This window comes from Balearica regulorum, chromosome 2 (genome assembly GCF_011004875.1).
Source record: "Balearica regulorum gibbericeps isolate bBalReg1 chromosome 2, bBalReg1.pri, whole genome shotgun sequence".
Lineage (NCBI taxonomy): Eukaryota > Metazoa > Chordata > Aves > Gruiformes > Gruidae > Balearica > Balearica regulorum.
The window spans coordinates 131,523,499-131,543,788 of NC_046185.1; the positions used below are offsets into that span (position 1 = coordinate 131,523,499).

The 20,290-nt window shown below is 37.6% G+C and overlaps 1 protein-coding gene across 2 annotated transcripts in view; it reads left to right on the forward strand.

The window, feature by feature from the left end:
• Window positions 1–19,730, forward strand: part of SKAP2 (src kinase associated phosphoprotein 2) — a 122,034-nt gene extending 102,304 nt beyond the window's left edge. For both annotated transcript variants that reach the window (XM_075745949.1, XM_075745951.1), the window contains 4 exons: window positions 647–715; window positions 7,119–7,231; window positions 16,706–16,807; window positions 17,199–19,730. In XM_075745949.1, coding sequence (XP_075602064.1) covers window positions 647–715; window positions 7,119–7,231; window positions 16,706–16,798 — 275 coding nt within the window. In that variant the 3' untranslated portion in view covers window positions 16,799–16,807; window positions 17,199–19,730. The remainder of the gene's footprint in view (window positions 1–646; window positions 716–7,118; window positions 7,232–16,705; window positions 16,808–17,198) is intronic.
• The last annotated feature ends 560 nt before the right edge of the window (window positions 19,731–20,290 follow it).

Consider the following 20,290-nt stretch of genomic DNA (forward strand, 5'->3'; position numbering starts at 1 on the left):
CCAAGCCTGCTAGCCAGAAAACAAGCTTCAGAGGTGATCGCTGCCAGGCTTTCTCTTGTCTCCTAAACTTGCACTAAGGTATTTGATACAGTCTGGCTTGCTTAAAGCCATGGTCAGGTGCAGTAGGCAGGAGCACTGAATGCATGGCCTCTGTCGTAACTGTGTTCCCATCATGCAGGTGTCCAGCTAGTGTGTGTGTCTGACAGTGTTGAAGATAAGATGTCCTCTGCCTTCTCTGCATACTGCTCTTAAGAACTTCCGAATTCTTGCATGGGCTGGGAATACTTTTCCAATCCTCAGTTTCCTTTTCTTATCCTGGCAAGAAATGTATGTAGCAGAATAGGACCCTCATTCTAATTGTCTCGGCATGACTGAAAAACAGCAGAACTGCAGCTCTATGTTACTGTATTCAGAGCAGAGTGAAAAGGGAAACAGATGTTCATAATGGAGATTTTGAAAGAAAGCTCTTGGATGGGTGGGGGAAACCACAGAAATAACAACATTCCAACTTCTGTACAAATGCAAAATAGTAAACAGGGCTTACGATCTGGAAATGTAGACCGTGGCTTTCAGACTGATGTGGGCTGTAATTCCTGTCAGCTGAGGTGTCCCTTCAGATTTTCATTTGCAGTTATGTGTTTTGCAGAAGAATGTGCTCCTTCAAAGCCTGAAGTGCCAAGAAAACCGAGCCAGGAGAAAGTTACTGTTGCTTCAGGTAATTAGAATCTTTCCTCTTTATTTTTTTGTATGCACTTTCTTTTTACCTTTATTTTCTTGTCTCTTCCCTTTGCTGTTTTAAAATAATGCTTTTATAGCTCTGTAAAGCTGTCTTTTTCACCTGGGTATTTGATGGCAGCAAAACTGCTTAGCACCACTTAGGATGCATGAAAACCACTTGAGAAGGATTTATAAAGTAAGCCAATTTATACAAGGTATTCCTTCCTGAATTACTTTGTAATGACTCAATTAGCTTTCATTTCTGCACAAAGGAGATTTAGTTGCATAAATTAGCTTATCATCATTGAGGAAGTGTCACTGCTAAAGGACAGTTTATAGATACAACATGCAGTTGCTGTCAAACCTATAAGAATGTAATATAGACATCTGTGTATACTTTGTGCTTGAGCAGAACAGACTTCTGCCATTCAGAGACTAACAGGGGACAACAAGTTGCCCAAGGGACTGGCAATGTAGACGTCTCTGAAAAGGTCAACTTGACACAGGCTCTGACAATCGACCCAAAGCTCTGTCGTCTTTGATAAAAATCAGATAAACTTAAGACCACTAATTGATCTGCAGCCTGTTTAAATGTTGGCCATGCATATCTTCATTGCATATGATTACCACAGAAAGCAAATGAATTGGGTAAGAAATGCCAGAGTCCAGTGACAGCAGCATAAAAATTGGAAAAGGACACGAGTGCCCAGAAAGACTGTGAAGGGTATTCTCTCAGCTTTAGCTTGGCAAACTGCCCTTGTTCTAATTATCTCTGGGACTGGAAAAATAACTGCAAACACCATGTAAAGTCACATGGCCAGACAACTTTTCTTGACAGAAAGGTATTTCCAGTTATGCTTAAAAACAAGATATATATGTGCTTCAAGGGCACAGACCTTTAGATAAACTATTGGTGATTTGACACAGCAAGTAGAGAAGACTCGCTTCTTATCAGACCTTACACCTTTTTGAGATCTGCTGCATTGTAACTGTGACCTGCACTGACATGCAATCTGGCTCTCCTTCCCCCATTGTACATAATACACATAATTCTTTCAGGGCTGTCAAGGAAAGGGTGGGCAAGAAGAGTTCCTTTAGGAAGTAGCTCTGCAGTGCTTTTCCTGTTGCAACATGTGGGGAGGAAACAGAGGCCTGATTTCCTGACCCATACAGGAAAGCAGGAACAGGTTGCTGTGAGGAGTTTTGGGTTGCTTTTCTTGGAAAGGAAACGAGTCGAGTCATCAGATGCTGTTAGCATTGTGCTCTGCTAAAAACATGTGTAAAACAACATGACTCATTACAGCCTTAGTATTTCATACTCATTTAGACGTTACCGTAATTATAAGAGTGTGTTGTCATAATGGAGCGTGGGGTCAATCCACTTATAAAGTTGCCAACAGCACTTTTTTTTTTTTCCCCCCACTAATGTATCTTTTTGAAGTTCCAAATGGTTGTAGTTTTAAGAAATCAAAACCATAGCACCTTCGTTTCTGAAAAGTTTCAACTGCTACAAGAACAGCCTTATCATTCTGACTAGTATTTGTCCTTGAAAATACCATAACAGTTCTCCCCAGATATCAGATTCATTTAAAGCAATAATTTTATAATCTGAGCTGATCTTAGTTAACTATTTAACACTGGAAATTTGTTTGACTTTTAGGGCTGAGTTGACATGACTATTTCTGATAGGTATCACATAATTATCTAACCTGACTCAAGAATATTTCATGATTTTCCACGCAAACAGCACATGCATTCTTAAATTTAATTTATTGCCTAGCTTTACTAAACCTGAATTTCACAGAAAAATATTCTGCAAATTGTCTGTGAGCTTAGCCTGTTAAGTGCAAAAAACCTTTCCTTTTTTATACTCTTTTTTCTTGCCCTAACTTATCTCTACTTCAATTAACGCGCAGAGTTGAGTTCTTTTCATTGCTTCAGTCTTGATGCTGACTGTTGCTGCTGGATAGCTTTACATTAATTGCTAGTGACCTCATTATTTAAAAATACCAAAGCATTGAAGAGTTTTGGTTATATAATATGGCTTGCTGGGTCTTTTTTGCTACCACTGTCTGCCCATTATTTCCACAATCACTGTTTCAGTAAGTGTCACGTTCTGTGCTGTCTCAGTGCAAATACCTCAATTTTGAAGTAACTAAGGAACAATAGGAGAAGGGAAGCGAGAAAGATAATACCAATCAGATTGGGCTAGATTAGAGGTTGAGTCCAAATAAATACACTACAATTATTTTCTGGCATGTGGAAAAAAGGGCAAGTAAGTAAAAGGCATTCTTTGCAGTTTAGGACATCATCAGAACAACCAACCAACTGTGTTCTTTAACAGGGTATGTCTCATCTGGGTGTTGAGACTCAACACTGAGAGTCTAAATTACTTGTGTAAGACAGAGTCATTCTGGTAGTGTTAATTTTGAACTTCACCTGTCTCTCCATCTTTAAGCCTTCAGTATGGTAAATAGTGAGCACATCATCACCAAAAAAGGGATACAGTCATTTTCCAGAAGTTCACCTCTTTCAAATATTGTTAAGTAGCCCAGACTAGTAATCTTCAAATCTGATGCTATAAACTTTTGAAGTATCTGATCAAGAGTCAAAGAATATGAATCCGAATGGCAAGCTGTTTAATATACTGGGCAGTGGACCCCAGTGGTGAAAGCAAAACATACGTGCTTGTTCTTTCGTTCCACAAGCACTGTATAAGCAGATAATATAACTAGTAGCTGTAAGTCACTACTGTAGTGGGGTTTGCTAACTGAAATATGTACTCTTAATCTGTTTTTCCAGGTTTTGTTTTTTCTGTCTATTGAGGCTGTTAGAATATTCTTATAATTTTTTTCCCCTTGAGTAATCCATGGGCATTCCTAAGTTTTAAACAGTCTACAATATTTGAAGTGCATGCTTGGGTGATGTACTTGTCAGATTTTTTTTTTTACCTGAACTATTTACCTTTTTTTTTTTTCCAAGCATATATTTATTGTCAGGTGCCAGTGTTTTTCAGTGAAATAAGCAGTCTGAGCCTACCATCACGAAGGCTGGCAGTTGTTGCTGGTTGATCTGTCAAATAAACTCTGAAGTGTTTTCATCAGTATATTGGACAAAAATATCTGTTGTTCCTATTACTGTTACTGGAAAAACAGAGATGGCGGAAGAAAACCATGAGGAATTCTTTGTGGAAGAGTTTTGGAAACTGTTGGATAGTTGTTCATCCAGATAGCTGTCCTGGAATGAACAAAGTATTTCCTGCAGAAACAAGCTATCCAAAATCCTGCTCAGCCATTTTTTGTGATCAGTGATATTAAAAGCAGTGGGTAGGTAAAACCAAACTGCTTTCTACCCTCTGCTACACATTTTATTTTTTTATCATGTCTTATTCATATTTGCAGCCTAAGTGACCATTCCTTCGAAATACAACAGACTTTAGTTACCAATTATGTCATCGCAGTATTTAGAAGGCACAAAACATTTCACAGTGTTTAAGAACAGAGTGTAATTGTGACAGACTAATGCCAGCGCATCAGTACCGTTTGAATTTGATCTCTAATGGGCACATGAATTCTCAATGCTAAATCCACCAGCTGTTTTCAGGTATTACAAGTGTTTAAGAAGCTCCACGTAATTTCACTACTCTATAAATACCAAATTCCTTTACCCAGGTCTCCTGGTTTTGTTTTATTCAGTTCTTCAGAGGCAATCAAATTGGCAGAGTCCTCTCTAACTGAGAGAGGGGCTGAAATAAGAAAGAATGTGCTTGTGTTTTACAGAGGTGTTTGCAGCTTTTTTTTGTTTTGTTCTACCTCTGTGTTTGTGAAGCACTGTGAATCATTTTATGAAGCATTTTGCCCTTAAGATGTATAGATTCCAAAGTTAAATTTACAGTGGACATTTATGCGTGTGTAGTGGCATGTACAGAATTTGGAGAAACTTGTGCTGGTGGGTATGAGAGAGGATTTAGAATTTGAAATTAACACTTGTTGGAAGACCAGCATAGTTCACAAACTTACACTGGCACTTTCCCTATTTTTTCATTTCTGTGCTCCTGGTATACCAGTATATGGTTTTCTGAGAAATGTGGCTTTCTAATTTAAACAACTTGGTCTTATGTTGAATTGCATATGAAGGCATAGAGCCATGGTTAGTTGTGGGGCACCATCTTCACTGTAGCAATAAGCTTGTTTTAAAACGCATCTTTTCTAGTGTTGCCGTGTTATTAGTTGAGTTGCTTCCCCACTTTAAGGCTTAATTAAATGCTCATGATGAACATCTAGGGAGAGATCTGTCTTACCTACTGTGGGATCTCTTCTGTTGCTGATGTTCCCTGTGTAAATCCCGTTAGTGTTACCAGGAGTTACTTCAGGCATGTAAAGGTAAGAACAGACCGCAAAGTGATAAAGATCAGTGTGAAAAGTCATGATTCATTTCAGTGCAATTCTGAAGAAGTAAAAGACCTGATTAATGTATTTTAAACCAAATCAATAAGACAACTGCTGAAAGATTTGAAAGGTGGGATACACTGAAAAATAGTTTTTTTAGTTTTTTCTCATGTGGGCTTATGTTATCTTTTACAAGATAGAGCTGGGAAATGTGATCAGTATCAAAAGATTGAGGAGATTCTGATTTAATATTTATCACAAATTAGTTTGGCGCTAACCTGTGTTACTGTTTATAATTGTCTAATGCTAAATCGGTGAATAATGAGCTGCCAAATAGGGCCAAAATTTGGAGGTGCAACATTTCAAACTGATTCTGCCTTCCTCTTGAAATTATTCAGTCTACACATTTTGCAGTAACCAAATCTCTTATTTCTGTATGGTTGGGAGTTTTTATATATATAAAAAATACATATATATATATATATAAAAATATATATAAACTGGAAAAAATATATTGCTACTTTTAATATGCTGACAGAAGAATTTGTGCACTGGTAGTCAGATCGCCCCCTAGTGCTATATAGTGAGTGGCAGCTACTAATCACCGGATTATGGAAAATTAAATGGTGGCTAACTTCCACAGCAGCTTTAAATTCAAGGTTGTGAATATTTAGCCTTATGACAGTATACCCATCAAAACAACATAGCACAGAACAGAGACTGCCATGGATAAATAGAAAACAAGCTCTTCTTGCTCATGCAGAGAGTATTAAAATTCTGAGTATTTGTCAAAATAGGGAAAACCACAAGTTGAATATTGCTATATTTCTTTATAGCGTGACACTTCCTCTCACTTGATTCTTGATATTTTAGTAGGATTTTTTCAGTAATAAAGTGAACCAATCATGATTAAATTGTAAACTATAAATAATGGTGTAGAGTGCTAACGACATGCAAATGTAACTGGTATATGTTGGAATAACCAGCAAGCCTGCTGTTCAAGGATCATATAACAAAACTAAGATGACAGCCTTGATCCAGCCAGTTCAGTGATATTTATGTTATCAGAATTAGAAGATAGCTTTCCAGTGATGTAAATTATTAGCACATATACATTCTGTCTGGTTAGTGTATACATAATGTAACTGGTCATCTTAGTGGTATTGCTTACATTCTTTTTGCGTTAACTCATCACACTCCATTCTCATGGAATTAAAAACAGGAAATAGTTTGCAGTGTAACAGAAGCACCCAGTGTATTTAACTGTGTGTAAGCGCTGTGTTTCAGTAGATGTACTCTGTATTGTAAGTGTATGACAAAGCATTTATTACTGTGTTATTGCCGTATTACAGAGCAAAGAGTGCTAAATAATCAATCAGTTAATGGTCTGTATGGCAGCTTGAACACAGCACATCCATTGTGCTTATGCTGTTAGAAGGATGAGTTTGACTGTAGTGTAGTTGCATGTTTAGCCAGAGCTTAATGTCCTAAACTGGAGCTGACACAAATATTTTTAAAATGCAGCTTCAGCAACAGTTTCCAAGTTCTCCAATTTTTCAGAAGGAACAATCAAGGATTATCTCAAAGGTTCTCAGAGAAGTTATTTAGTTTTGTTGGAACAGAAGAGGGGGGGCATATAACAAAATACTTACTTTGGCCTCCTTTCAGAGATTATTACCAATAATATTCTGGCAATTTTATCAGTTTCAAGTTGAGATACAAATATGGCTTGCTGGAAATATATTAATAGAGGAAAACTAGCTGCTTTAAGTTGCAGCTGGAAAATGCTTTGAAAACCTGTAGCTACATGTCTTTAAGTGATACAACTTGCCAGCGAAGGGCTTGCACGTTAAACTTTTTTCCGCTTACTTTTGTGGTATGAAGGAGCTGTTTCTATAAAGAGGAGTAAGAAGTGTGTGCTAATAAATTGTTTTGTAGTATCTGGAGATTTAAAGAGTAACTTTAGTCCCTCAATCTTTATCCTTTTGTAATTAGATGCCTTTTTCTTTGCAGATGGCAAAAATACCGATTATGCCAATTTCTATCAAGGTTTGTGGGACTGCACAGGAGATGTACCCGATGAGTTGACATTTAAACGTGGTGACGTTATCTACATTCTCAGTAAGGTATGGCGTGCTACTGGGGCTAAACAGTTGTAAAAAGAGAGTCATGGCAGAAGGGCACATTCCCACAGTTCTGTGGGGGGAAACTGGCACTCCCTTTCAAATCCTTTGTTTGCAATCAGATATTCACTGCAATTAATTATTTTGTCAAATGAACTATAATCACATTTAAAACATAGCCGTGTAACAGGAATTAACTTAAAAGCGTGTTTATTTACTTGTTAAATCTTGGCTACCATTTGTTAACTGATTTAACAAGAGACAATGCACTTTCTCCTTGTAAAAGTTAACCTTGTAGAATTTTAAATTACCTTGTATGTTATGTTTTTTGTTTCCTGTTTTACATTCCTGAGTGTGCTGATTATGACTTTTGGGGCATCTTGCTACAGAAGATGGTTTGTGTTTTCAAACTAGACTTTCATTTCTGTATGTACATTGTAATTGTTCTGACAGCTCAAATTCCAAATTTGTTTGCTCTGACAGATTTGGGCAATTTTTAATTTACTGCTTTCCTGTTTGTAAAGCAAATGAGAAATATAATTTCTGTCATTTAAAGTGATGATAAACAGTATAAGCATGAAATTTTATTCTACCTAAATGTTGGTTACTTTTCGTATTTTTCCTTAACATCTCCCACCTCCTCAAAAGACCCCCCCAAACGTCTCGTAAAGTACATATTTCATGGTCTATTGAAGTCTAATTCTGAACAATTCATCAAAGGAAATTTCTTTTTTTCCCCACATATTGGAATAAAGCCGAGCTTTTCCAGTTCTCATTGAAAAAAATCCACCTTTTAAAATATATGTAGATTATACATCTCAGGTGTAATTGCCATTCAGTATCATTAAAGGTAAAGGCATCTGGTTGTCTTAATTTCAAACTCTTCAGTGTTGTCACAGTTGCTTTAATCTTCTGTGATACTTTTAACTGCAGTGTTTCCAGATAATAAATGTAACAGCTTCTGTTTAGGTAAATTTAAGATTTATGGATAGAAAGATAGTCCTATATAAAAATATAGAAGATATATTACTAATGGTAATGTGATCATGTATGTCTTTTGAGGTATTTCATTGTCACTTAAACTAATAACTGAATTGCATTACTAAAGGCAGAATAACACTCTTGGATTGGGTAGACTTTCAAGCAGTTACACAGCCCTGAAGAATGGTACTAATTTAAAATAACCACCTCTTCCCCCTCTTCCTCCCCCCAAAAAACCCATGAACAAACAGATTCCACTGTGCGAGTTTGGCCTCTCTGTGGGTTGTGCTCTTCTGGTACAGTACAGGGACTAATAAAATCTTAATCTTCAGCTTGTAGGTGGAAAAAAAATCATTTGCTACTCCTTCCCTAAAAGAGTGAAAAATTTAATTTAAAAAATGGAGAAGAATAGAAAAACAGTAGCTTAAGCTGTCCTCTGTATATCAACTGGCTTGTGGTTATGTCGTGATTAATCCATAATCGGTCCTTGAAACAGGCCCACTGCTGCTCCAGATATATAGAGCCTCTCTCTTTGGAAATTATTTCTACTCCAAAACACAGCCCAGAAAATTCAGCCCTGTTTCGCTTAAAGATTGTTACAGCTTTTTCAGAAAAATGAGTGTTGGCTACTACTGTCAGCTCTGAATTTAGGGTCCTTGGAGGGGAAAGTGCCAGAGAATTATCCATCTTAACCCTCCACTTGATTCAGTTTCAAGGTCTGATCATTTATGAGCTCTTTGTCTGGTAAGTGAAAATATCACCAAAGGAAAAGTGAACCTAACCACCCTGAAGTGGGTCAAGACTTTTCTTCAGAAAATATTTCCTAATCCACTACATTAATACTTGGGTTTGTGGCAGTTGGCAGGAATCCTTGGCAATTTTTTTATTTTTTCACACCATCTAGTGGTTGAAAATGAGAGATGCAGGTACTGACAGGAGGTGATGTGTATGGATCCAAAATGGTGTCATAAATTCAGCTTCAGCTTGAACCTAGCTATGGCTTTATTGCCTTTCTATCATATGTCAGCAAGGTATGAACATTACTCTTGAAAATCACATTTTGCTGATAAGGAAGTAAGTACGGGTATAGCAGTATTATAGTAGGAAGGGTGAAGCATTAACAAAATACCGAGCATATTTGTACAACATGTAATAGTTCTTTGTTTTACAATGAAATATAAATGGTATAGCTTGCTCCGAACGCGGTGAGACAGATATTTGTCTCTCCTAGCACTAGTTATGCCAAAGCAATATATTTTTACCTGCTTTTCACATACCTTTATAGAAATTAGGGGAAAAGTGACTATTTCGTTTCCAAGAAATGAGATGATTAGTACAACAGAGGTAATTATGAAGCAGTTTAGCAAATTTGGGCATTGATATAATTTAAATAAAACAAGAGGAGCAATGTGTTACATGTAAGTTTCTAGGTGAATGCCTTTTAGCAGAATGAGCAAGGTTTCAGTTTGGCAATGTTTACTTCCTAAAATAGCTAAGTGTCATGCAAAAACACCCCCCCACCCCAGTTTGCTTTAAACTGAGCATCAAAATTCAATGTTAGTGCAATGAGCATTGTTTGCATGCTTATACTTCTGATAAAACAAATACCTATGCCTGACTAGTGTAATTACTGTAGAAAAGCATGTTTTCCTTGTTTAAAGGTGCCTTCAAAAGCTATTTAAGCTATTATCTAAATAGTTAGTGCATTACGGCTTTTGTGTGGCAGCAGTCATATGGGCTCTTACGAAAAAAACCCCAAACCTTTTTTCTAGGTTTTTCTACCTTTGAGAATTTCCTTCAAAAGTTGAGTTTTTAATCTGAGCAGAATTAACAGAACTGTTGCAATAGTACTTGTTAACTTTTCTTTATTTAAAAAAATAGTTAACTTTTCAGATTAATTGATCAATGTATCTGTACAGGTAAACTCATACTATTAACATTGTAATTTATAATATTCCTGAATATTTAAGTGACTGTTATAACTTATGCTATGAATCATGTGAACTTTTAGAAAACTGTATACCCCTTTCCCACTAGGCAGTAGAAAACATTTTATAGCTGTACTGATAGAGGGACTCATTAATAAGATTTCTTAGTTAATATTGACTATTAGAAATGCAATACTTGGGCATCCTGTTTTCTGAAAGGATGATTGCTCTTAACTCCTGCTAATTTATGGGCTTGCCTTTGCTTTCAAGCCCATATGATAAATGGGGAAACAAACTATGACATAACAATGCTTTTTGTAAGTCTTCTATAGATCTTACTCAAGAAATCAATTTCCAGAAACAAAGACAACTGTGAGTGGAGGTAGTCCTAATGTGGTATGTGTTGAGGTTTTTTTGTTTGTTTGTTTTTAAGTTTGGTATGCACAATTTTTGCAAGTGTGAGACTTGCAGTATTTGTTTGCTTTAGGTGCATGTTTTGTGTTGGGAAATTCCATACTTTCATGAGCCGATGCAAGTAGTAATGGAAATTTACTTAGATATTAGCAGGTACCTGCTTAGTAGAATGACTAACATTTCTTAACTTTTAAGCTCATTTAATTCCCATCTCATTCATATTTGCATTAAAACAACAAATAATGCTTGAAAATCAGAAATTATATTGCAAACTGGAATTCTCCTTTGGTGTTACGATTTCAGTACATGCCAATGCGATATAATGCTGCTCACTCTGGTATTTATGATTCATGGAAATCTCATCTATGATGTAACCCTTTACTCTAGAATTTTCCATGAAAGTAGACTGTTAACTTGGTATCTAGATTACCCTTTATTCAGTGGTCGTACATTTCCAGTGTGGCAGATTTTTGTTCTTTCAGTACAACGAATGTCTGTTAAAATGCTCACATCTTAACCTGTATTTATTGCTTAGCGAAAGACAAACCAAGAAATCTCTATAGCTCAGATTACTGCTTATGAAATAAAGTACAACTTAACAGTGCAGGTGTTTCATGATCAGTGCGAGCATTTTGTACATTACCTGTATAATCTTCATAAAATGTATTTATTTTTTTTCCCCCAAAGTTGCAAAAGGCATACTAAAATTCTGAGTGTTTTTGTGTCAAGCTATTTTCTGACTGATCATACTGAGTTCCATATTTAACAGTAATTTCTCTTTCCGTGACCAAGCTGCCTATATTTACCTTAGCAAATAGGGAGCACCAAAAGGAGCAGATTTGCAGAGTGAAACGCTTAGTGCTGAGGCCCCGGCATCCACACCTTGCGTTTTCAAAGGGGTTTGATGTCCGAAGAGGTCTAGCCTGGTTTTATGGAATGAGAAGACATTAGTGGTTGGAGCACATTGAAGTCCATCTTCCATTTTAGTTTCATCTGAAAGAAATGTAGTGTGTGTGCTCGGAGACAGACGGCTCTGCAAAGTGAGCCAAGTGGGAGCGCTGGGAGATTCGCTTCAGTGGGATGCTTCTGATCAAAACTATAATGCAATAAATACTAAGTTGTACATTTCCTTCTGCTGGCTTGTTCAGGTATATTCCTTACGGGGGGGGGGGGGGGGGGGGGGGGGGGGGGGGGGGGGGGGGGGGAAGGCTAAACATAGAGCAAAGGCCTTTAAATGGAAGGTTAGTTAAGATAAACTAATGCAAAGAGACTCTAGCTCTGTTGATTTGCATACTGATCATATATAAGCATTTACCTACCTGATTAGAAAAAAATTTGGCATTGTGCCATCTAATGGAAAATAAAATGGCCCTTCTATTGTTCCAGGGTGTTTTCAGGGGCCAGTTTTCAGAATTCAGTCTGCTTACCCTGATTTATGTTGGAACTCTTTAATTGATGTCTATTTTGTCTCGTGTCATTGCAGGAAATAAAACCTAATAATGCAACCATACAATAAATCTGAGGCTTATATTCTTAAAGATGACCATTTTATTGCTGTCTTAAAACAACTCTACTACCTGTGAAGAAGTCTCATTCAGTTATCTAAAACATTTGTCATTTTCTGCTTTTTAGAGAAAATGCTGTTCTGTGCCAAAAATGCTCCCTAGTTGATAGTGTATCATTCAGCAATTACACCAAAGGAAGTTCTAAAATTTTTAGCTAGTCTGAATCTCCTGGATGAATTAGAGGTGTTTTAAAATATTATCTTGCCAAAATTGCCCCCCAGGATATTCTTTGAAAAAATTTCTCCCTGCTTCCTGCACATCTTTAGCTTGATAGGAGAGGCTACTTATTTTAACCCTAAACAAGGCTATAGGTATGTTTTGCTTTTTAGTTTTAATGTTTGCAGATCTTCAGCCCGTAAGTTAACATTACTTAAAGTGCCACTGGAAGAGGGCAGGAGAAAAATCTTGACTTCACACGCTTCAGTTGTGTTTTTTTAAAATACAACTCCATTGTTTTCTTCAAGGCATTGAAACACAACGATGATTTTCAGCAATTCTTTTAAAAAAAACCAACAAAACAAATTAAAAAAGCCCAGCTCACAAACACAGAAAACATACCAAATGTATTGAACAATAGGGACTAATTGTACAAGGACCAGATGTTCTCAACTTTTGCTGAAGTCAGTAGAAGTTAATATGGTGCAAAGCATCTGGAGATCCTCATTTACACATAGGATCTGTTCTAAAGGTAGAGGCTGGAAATCCTCTTGCATATCAAAAGTCTGTTCTATATAGTACAACAATCTTGGATTTAAAAGATATCAGTAAAGAACAGGTAGTGTATTTCTATCTACTGTGTTTTCCCCAAGTGCAAAAACTTTTCTGATCAGAGCCATAGGTACGTACACATTGCAGTGAAAATGGTGGGATGGGGACTAGGAGCAGCATCTGCTCACAGTGTGTTCAGTTGAGAGCATTTAAGGGGCCTGTAAACCCTGATGGGATTTTTTCCCCCCCCTGCTATCACAGCATGCCGTGCAGAGAGTGTTTTGCCAGCATGTTAAATGTTAAGTCATAACCTGTTCCTTGCTGCCCTGTGAAATGACTTCACTTTGGTTAATAAATTTCTGCTGGGGGGGGAAAAAAATCCACTCTGTTACAGACAGTGGAAATGTAGAAGTAGCTTAGAAAGCATTTGGTCATTTGTTAAGGTTGTTGGTTCATATTATTTGGCAGAATGTATTCCACTGCCCTAGTGCTTATCTTCCAGGGGTTGTGGGGGCCCCTTCCTCCCCCGCCCCTGCCTAGCATTCATTGCCTGCTATGGCAAGTGTGCTCCCAGGCACATGGTGGGGCTGCGGCCGCACACTTGTGCATTCTCCTCCTTGCAGGGCAGCTGGATCTGGCCCTGCCCCCCTCTCCTATCCCTCTATTTGCCTTGGAGCAATTCATTTTGCAGTTATTGAATTTCTTTGGAGAGTTATTTTCATACAGCGAGCATCACAGCACCTCTGGATCTTGATAGCGTTTCTACATAAGGAGAAAGAAGCTTTGTGTTAGTAATTACCTAACATTGTCAGGAGCTGACTGCAGGCCTCTTTCTAGTGATAACAGAATAACCACATAATGTAGCTTTATAGCACATGATTAATAGAAAATAATTACACATCCTACAAAGGGATGCAATATTTCTTATAAATTGACTACAATGGTTTCCTGTAGATTAAAGGACTCTTCATTATTTTATCAGTCCTTCTGAAGTATAGTCGCTTGCCTATGTTAGCAGTGATGTTAAGAGCTGAATGCAGTGAGGGATACCAGATGGTAAACCCAGTGGTACCTGAGATCTGAAGCTGATGCTTGCAAAAGCACCGTGCTTCCCAGCTCTTGAGAATTTGTATAAAACTCCTAACTGTATTCATATCCTTCTGCATGTTAATAATTTCCCACAAGTGTGGGCTTTAGACTTTTATTCTACACATCTTAAGCAGCAGTAATAGACATAAGGACCTCACAACAGCGGTGTATTAATTAAATTACATTGCTGTGAAGAAGTTTATCATTGATAGCATTGCTAGAAACAATACATCAATTTGGATTTTATATGTGGCTTCAAGAAAGAACTGGGGGGAGTTGCTTATCTGCCTGACTAGTAAGCACTCTTGTGGTATTGAGGACAAAAAGGCGGGGTTAGGAGTTTACAGAGACATGCCTGTACTTTAATCAGCTATCTAATTACTCTAAACCCCAAGATTAAAGTTTTTTATTCTTGGTAGCCAGGTGTCTGCATTGTATTTTTGTTCAGACTTCTATAGACTGCAGATAGTTTAATTGGGATTCATGTTGCTCTTGAGACCCATGCAAAGAATAGTAATGTAAAGTAAAAGCTTCTGTGTTGCAATATTGTCTGTATGGTATAATGGTTGCAGTGAATCCTTAAATTAGTTTACTAGTCTGTTACATCAACATTCATTTCATCTTCTCACTTAGCTTCATGCCAGAGCAGTAAGTGTCTTAGTAAGTAGTAAAACCCAGAAAGTTTTCAAAACAGTAGCATGCTTTTAGTTTTAATTTGAGGTAGCTGAATTGTTTCTTTTAAAACAATTATTTCTAAGTTCATGTAGTGTTGCTAAGTGGAACATTTTCAATGGATAATGTAGTCCACAGGCTTTTGCTATGCCATTTGTCATGTGTAATGACCGCTCAAGTAAGCCACTTCCCTCATTTCATGTATTGTTTGGTTTTTTGGCTGATGTCTAGCAAAACTTGCTTAATCACTCCTGTCAGTCACTTCATGAGTTCCATGTAACAGCTTAAAATCTTTTGTTGCTTTCTTTTGGAGAGATTTATTGCTGAGATTCCAGTAGTATACGTGAGCACTGCTCCTTTCAGCAATTTCCCACTTCAGTCTAGAAATCCAGTTTATATATTTAACCAGTGTGTTGTGAGATAAAACATAGATTTTTAAACGGCCTGATCTGCAACATTATAAATGTCAGCACCAGGGTTTTATTTAGCCTTGAAGGATTTGGGGTGTAACATGTGCCCCCATGGGAAAGGGTTATGAGCAGTTCTTAACTTCTGTTGAGAGCAGTTGCACTAAGACAGGTTCACGTACCTCTAGACTTTCAGACCAGACCCATCACAGCAGTCTGTTCTGCAGTGGAGGAAGGTGCAATTATTTTTGCAGCTTTCTAGTTTGTGTGTTCACATCATAAATGAAGGTTTTCCTGCTGCTTTTAAAGTGGATTTTCTTTAAATCACACTTACTGTAGTATTTTATGGATGGTAGGATAGAATCTTTTAAATTACCAATTCACAATGAAGATAAGGAAGAAAATGTTTAATTAAAGACTGATGTTCAGCCTTCCGCAATAAGAAAATAAAAAAGTGGGTGTGTGCCTGCATGCAAGTGTGTTTAAAAAAAAAAAGGGGGGGGGGGGGGGAAGCCTGGGCCCACATGAAAGTGGCCCATCAACAGGGCTTCATCGTAGTTAAGCGCAGGGAGAGCTGAGTACGCTAAGCACCTCATAGGACCCTAGAGAACTCTCGACCAGGCCAAATATGCCAGCAGCAAATCATTATAGCTTCGGCTCTAATGAAACGCCATTAACCCTTAAGCTCCAGTTGACTATTTATAACTGAAAAACTTTATCTACAGTCAAAATAATAGCTTATAGTGTTGTCTCAGTAGGACCATTAATTCAAAATCCTACAGCCTTTTGCTTTTCTCATCAGAAGAGTTGCATAGCAGGAAGCAGATGTTGCTTATCAGAGATATCTGTGTATTTTGTATTTTCCATGTTTGATCCAAAGTAATTTCTATCTTACTAATCATTCCATTTTGAATGGGGTCTCTGTTTTAATAACGCTTCATTTGTAACTCAATATATGTGTATGTGCAATTTCAGCTGTTACAATTTATTGAACCACTGTTAGGATTGATCTTAAAATATTTACCTCATAGGAAAAAAAATTAAATTTGGATCCCACAATACTCTTACTTGGTATTGCTTTTGGAAGATATTATTTCTTTAAACTATTATAATTCATTTTGTTTCATATTTATCTCACTAAGCCTAAACAAATTTCAAACAAAAGTACATTAGTCATCTGTCAGACATATGAGATCTGCCGTAGAATTTTCTGCAAGCCTAAAGCAATAGTAGACTGTCTTTAGAAAGAGTATATGTATTAGATAGATAGTGTTCCCCTCACGTTTCAGCAAAGTAGTATTTAAAATAAGTTGATTGTAAGTTTCTTAAGAGTTTAGCCTCATGATATGGAAAGAATCCCAGTTGATTCTTATGTGTCAACATCGTGCTATTTGATTTTATTTACAAAGATAAGGTTTTTATATTTGTGATGAACAGAGGATGGAGAGGTCGACTATTTTTAGTAGGCGTTATAGAGAAGCGTGGCCATAATTAAGAATGTTTCCTAAGTATGCCTGGCCTTTTTAAAATTTCACTTCTGTCTTTGCCTAACTCTGCATGTGAATGCCTCTAACAAAAAGATAAAATGTTTTAATTTTCAGTTGAAATTATTATAACTGTATATAAGAGAAAGCATCCATAAGGAGTTGCATACAAAACTCTATTGCATTTATATCAGACTAAAGGTTAATATTGCATATTGTTTTCAATTAGGAGTACAATAGATTTGGCTGGTGGGTAGGAGAAATGAAGGGAACCATTGGCTTGGTGCCTAAAGCCTACATAATGGAGATGTATGATATTTGAGAGGCCTGGGTAAGTACATTTTAATCCAATCTTCTGTAATGGCTTATATGTTCCCTTGTTCTCTGTTTCATAAGTATTTCTTTCCTGGAACCTTTGTAGGAGTCCTGTTAACATAAAGATTATGGCAAAATGTATTGAACTTTCAATTAAAGCATTTTTTCTGGGATTCTGCATGAAATATTAAACCACAGTGTATGAAAGATGATATATTTTATAACTACTTTTCCAGATTTTTTTTTTTAAAATTCGTGTGCTTTCTAGTTAGTTTCGTTACTTTAGTAATACGTATGTATCTGTGCAGAAAACTGTGCAAGGGGATAGATATTTGAACTGGGTTTGATATGCATGTTTGAGGTTTTTTGGTTAATGATGAACTTTCAACTTCTCTCTCCCTAATCAGGAAAAATCTGCACTTGAAATCAAGAGTGGCGTGCAGCTGCAGTTCACAGACCTGGCCTCTGAAAGAAGATGATGATTCTGCCGTACACATTTTGTGGTTTCAGTGAATGTAGTCAGATTGTTGCCTTGTGTATATTAAACATTAAAACCTGTAATTGATCGTAATTCTGCGGAAATGTTCTTCTTAGCCAGTTTATATAGAATTGTAATGCTAGGAAATGAAATAGATGGTAATGAACATATGGACCACAAGCAGCCAAATAGTGCCTGTTGCTCTTTTCTTAAGCATATTAGCTGCCCTCTGTATAGCTATAGGTTTGTGTTCTTTCAGGGAATTTTGCTATGTTTTCCTGTTCCTCAGATTTAGGAAAATTAAGCTGAATTTCAACAGTAGAAAACTGTTACTTAGTTCATGCATGCATTAACTTTTTAATGCTTGCTGTACATTTTGTGCCGTTTCTTGGGAAAATCAAGGGAGATTGATATGTAATATTGCAATCTTCAGTATTGCAATCTTCAGGGTATTCTGCTTCCAAATGTATGTGGTTTATGTTTTAGCTAATGATTTATTTTTCTCATATATTCAGTATCGTTTGTTAATTAATGTTACCACAAAATGAAGGCTTGATTCTTTTGCCAATGTAATAAATCAGCCTGTGTGGTAATACTGCCTTGATACCATTCTGACTTGGTAAATTATGAATTATGTGAAAATTCATAAAAATATAATACATTAAACACCCCCCCTCCCAAATTTGCTAGGTCAACATGAGCTAAATGGCAGGTAAGAATGACCTTTTCTGGTGGTAGTGTGAAATATTTTATCTGTACCTTACAGATAGTTTGACAGAGTCAAGTCTGGATACCTTGTCGATATGTGGAATTTCTGGTACAAGTTGTGCCACAGACTTCAGCTCTATGTGGGTTAATAATGGCTACCTGCAGTCTTAGTCTCAAATCCAGAACTTTGTGGCTAAAAGCATCAGTTGAAACATAAAAAAAGTACACTAGAATACTCTCACTTGTGGACGAGGGGTTGGGCAAGTCAGAGTTAATACTTTAAATCCTCTTGTTTTGGAGATGTGCTTTACTATTAGCATGCGAGATCAACTTTTTTTTTTTGAATCCTCCCACACACTTGATTTGTGAGACCCTTAATCTGCCAAAGAGGCAGGTCAAGCCAGTCTGCGAATTGCTGAGCCTGTGCAGGTCCCCTTGTAGTTGCTTGTGCTGTTTACGCTTCAGGCGGGCCCTGGAAGCACTGTGGGTTAAAAGGTAACGTGAGTCTGAACTCGGAATTACATCCTTTCAGTAAACAAAGATGTTGTGCTTTATATTAACTAACTTATGGTACTCGACAGTGCACTGGATTCTAATGGGAGTCAAACAGGGTACAGAGTTTTGCTGTAATTTTTTAAAAAAGAGATAGTCATTGAAATGGATTCTGTATGTTATCAGTGAAGCATTAAAATGATAGATTATAGTCTTCAGATCTTTTACTACTTTAATTTATCAAGTGTACTTGAGGATTGTGTACAGAATGTGAAGCGTTAATATCACGCCTAGAAAAGCTCCTTCTTTCTTGTTAACATGGCAGCGTAATAAATCTGCCCACCGAAATGTCTTTTTATTAATTATAGAATTCAGAATTCCACCACCACCTACTTTTGGGGGAGTAATTCTCCCCGCCCCCCCCCCCCCCCCCCCCCCCCGGTTGATCGTCAAACTTGATTTCGGACAGGACCAGCGCTGGGACACTGGTGCCGCGCCGGGACCGGCCGTGGGGGACCCGGCGCTGCCGGTGCCCGGAGGAAGGGAAGGGGCGGCGGGCGGAGGCGGCGGCTGCCCCGCGCAGCGTTGCGCGCCCTGCGCTGCCCGACGCTGCGCTGCGCGCCCGCGGCGGTAGGTGGCAGCAAATTTTCACAGCACGGGAGGAGGCCGGGCCCGTCCCCTTCCCCCTTCCCCTTCCCAGCGCCGCTTCTGCCGTTTTTCCAGGAGAGGGAGTCCTTACCCAACCGATGAGCAGCTGGCCTGCCCAGCGCTTTCTCTCCTGGGTGGTGGCAACCAGAGAAATAAAGTGGCTTTTGTCTGTAGCTCTGCTTTAGGGCTTCCCCCCGCGTCTTGGTACGGTAAACAAACTGCCTTTAAATTTAAACCGTGAAAGATGTCCTGAAACTCACTCGAAGTGTCTTGGAATAAACCGGCGATGGACCACGGATGGATTGTTTATTTTAGATCTGTGCAAATAGCATAACCTTTTTTGGATAAGAACATCTTTGTTAATACTACTTAAACAAAAACTCGTTGGTAGAAAATGCTAATTGTTTGATTTTCTGTGTTTACTTAGATTGCACTTGCCTTTCCGTGAGCAGTAAGCTAATTTTTAAGAAGGTGATTGTAAGTCATATTTTGTACAGCATTTTACTTGATTATTTGCTCTGTTCTGGATTTGTACTATACTGCCATTAGATCTTACAATAATGTTCTACTCTGCAAATTTTTAAGGTTCAAATAAAGTTTAATTGTTTGCAAACTGTTATGATGCTAATAATTCAACAGCCTGCTGTGTTACTAATGAAATTACTTTGTTATGATTAATTTGGAAAATAGTGTGTTGATTGTAGTAATTAAGCACAACAAGGTGAAGTAAATGATTCTAATGCCATCTGGCCTCCAGACTGAATGAAGAAATGAAATGGGGCTGTCATTTGAATTTATTCAGAGAAGTAAGGGTAATACAAGTGCTTTTTATAGCAGAGGCACCCGGATATAATCATGCCACTCCCCAGTATTTTTTCATGTACTTCTATATACAGACAACTGATTCATGTATTTTTCCAGCACCTAGTTAGGATATACCTCTTTGTGCATACTGCCACTAATTACACATACTGATGGTTGTGCGTGCGCTGGTTCTTTCATCAGAGAGATATATGGATAAGATTTAGAGAAGTGATGTGCATCAGCTTACCTTTTGCTCCTCGATTAATGATAAAAACTTTCTTGGACTGGAATTAAGCTGAATGTGAACGCTAATTAAGATCCCATTCTGTATTCAAAGCCAAATGCATAAACTTTGTTCTTTTTGGCTCT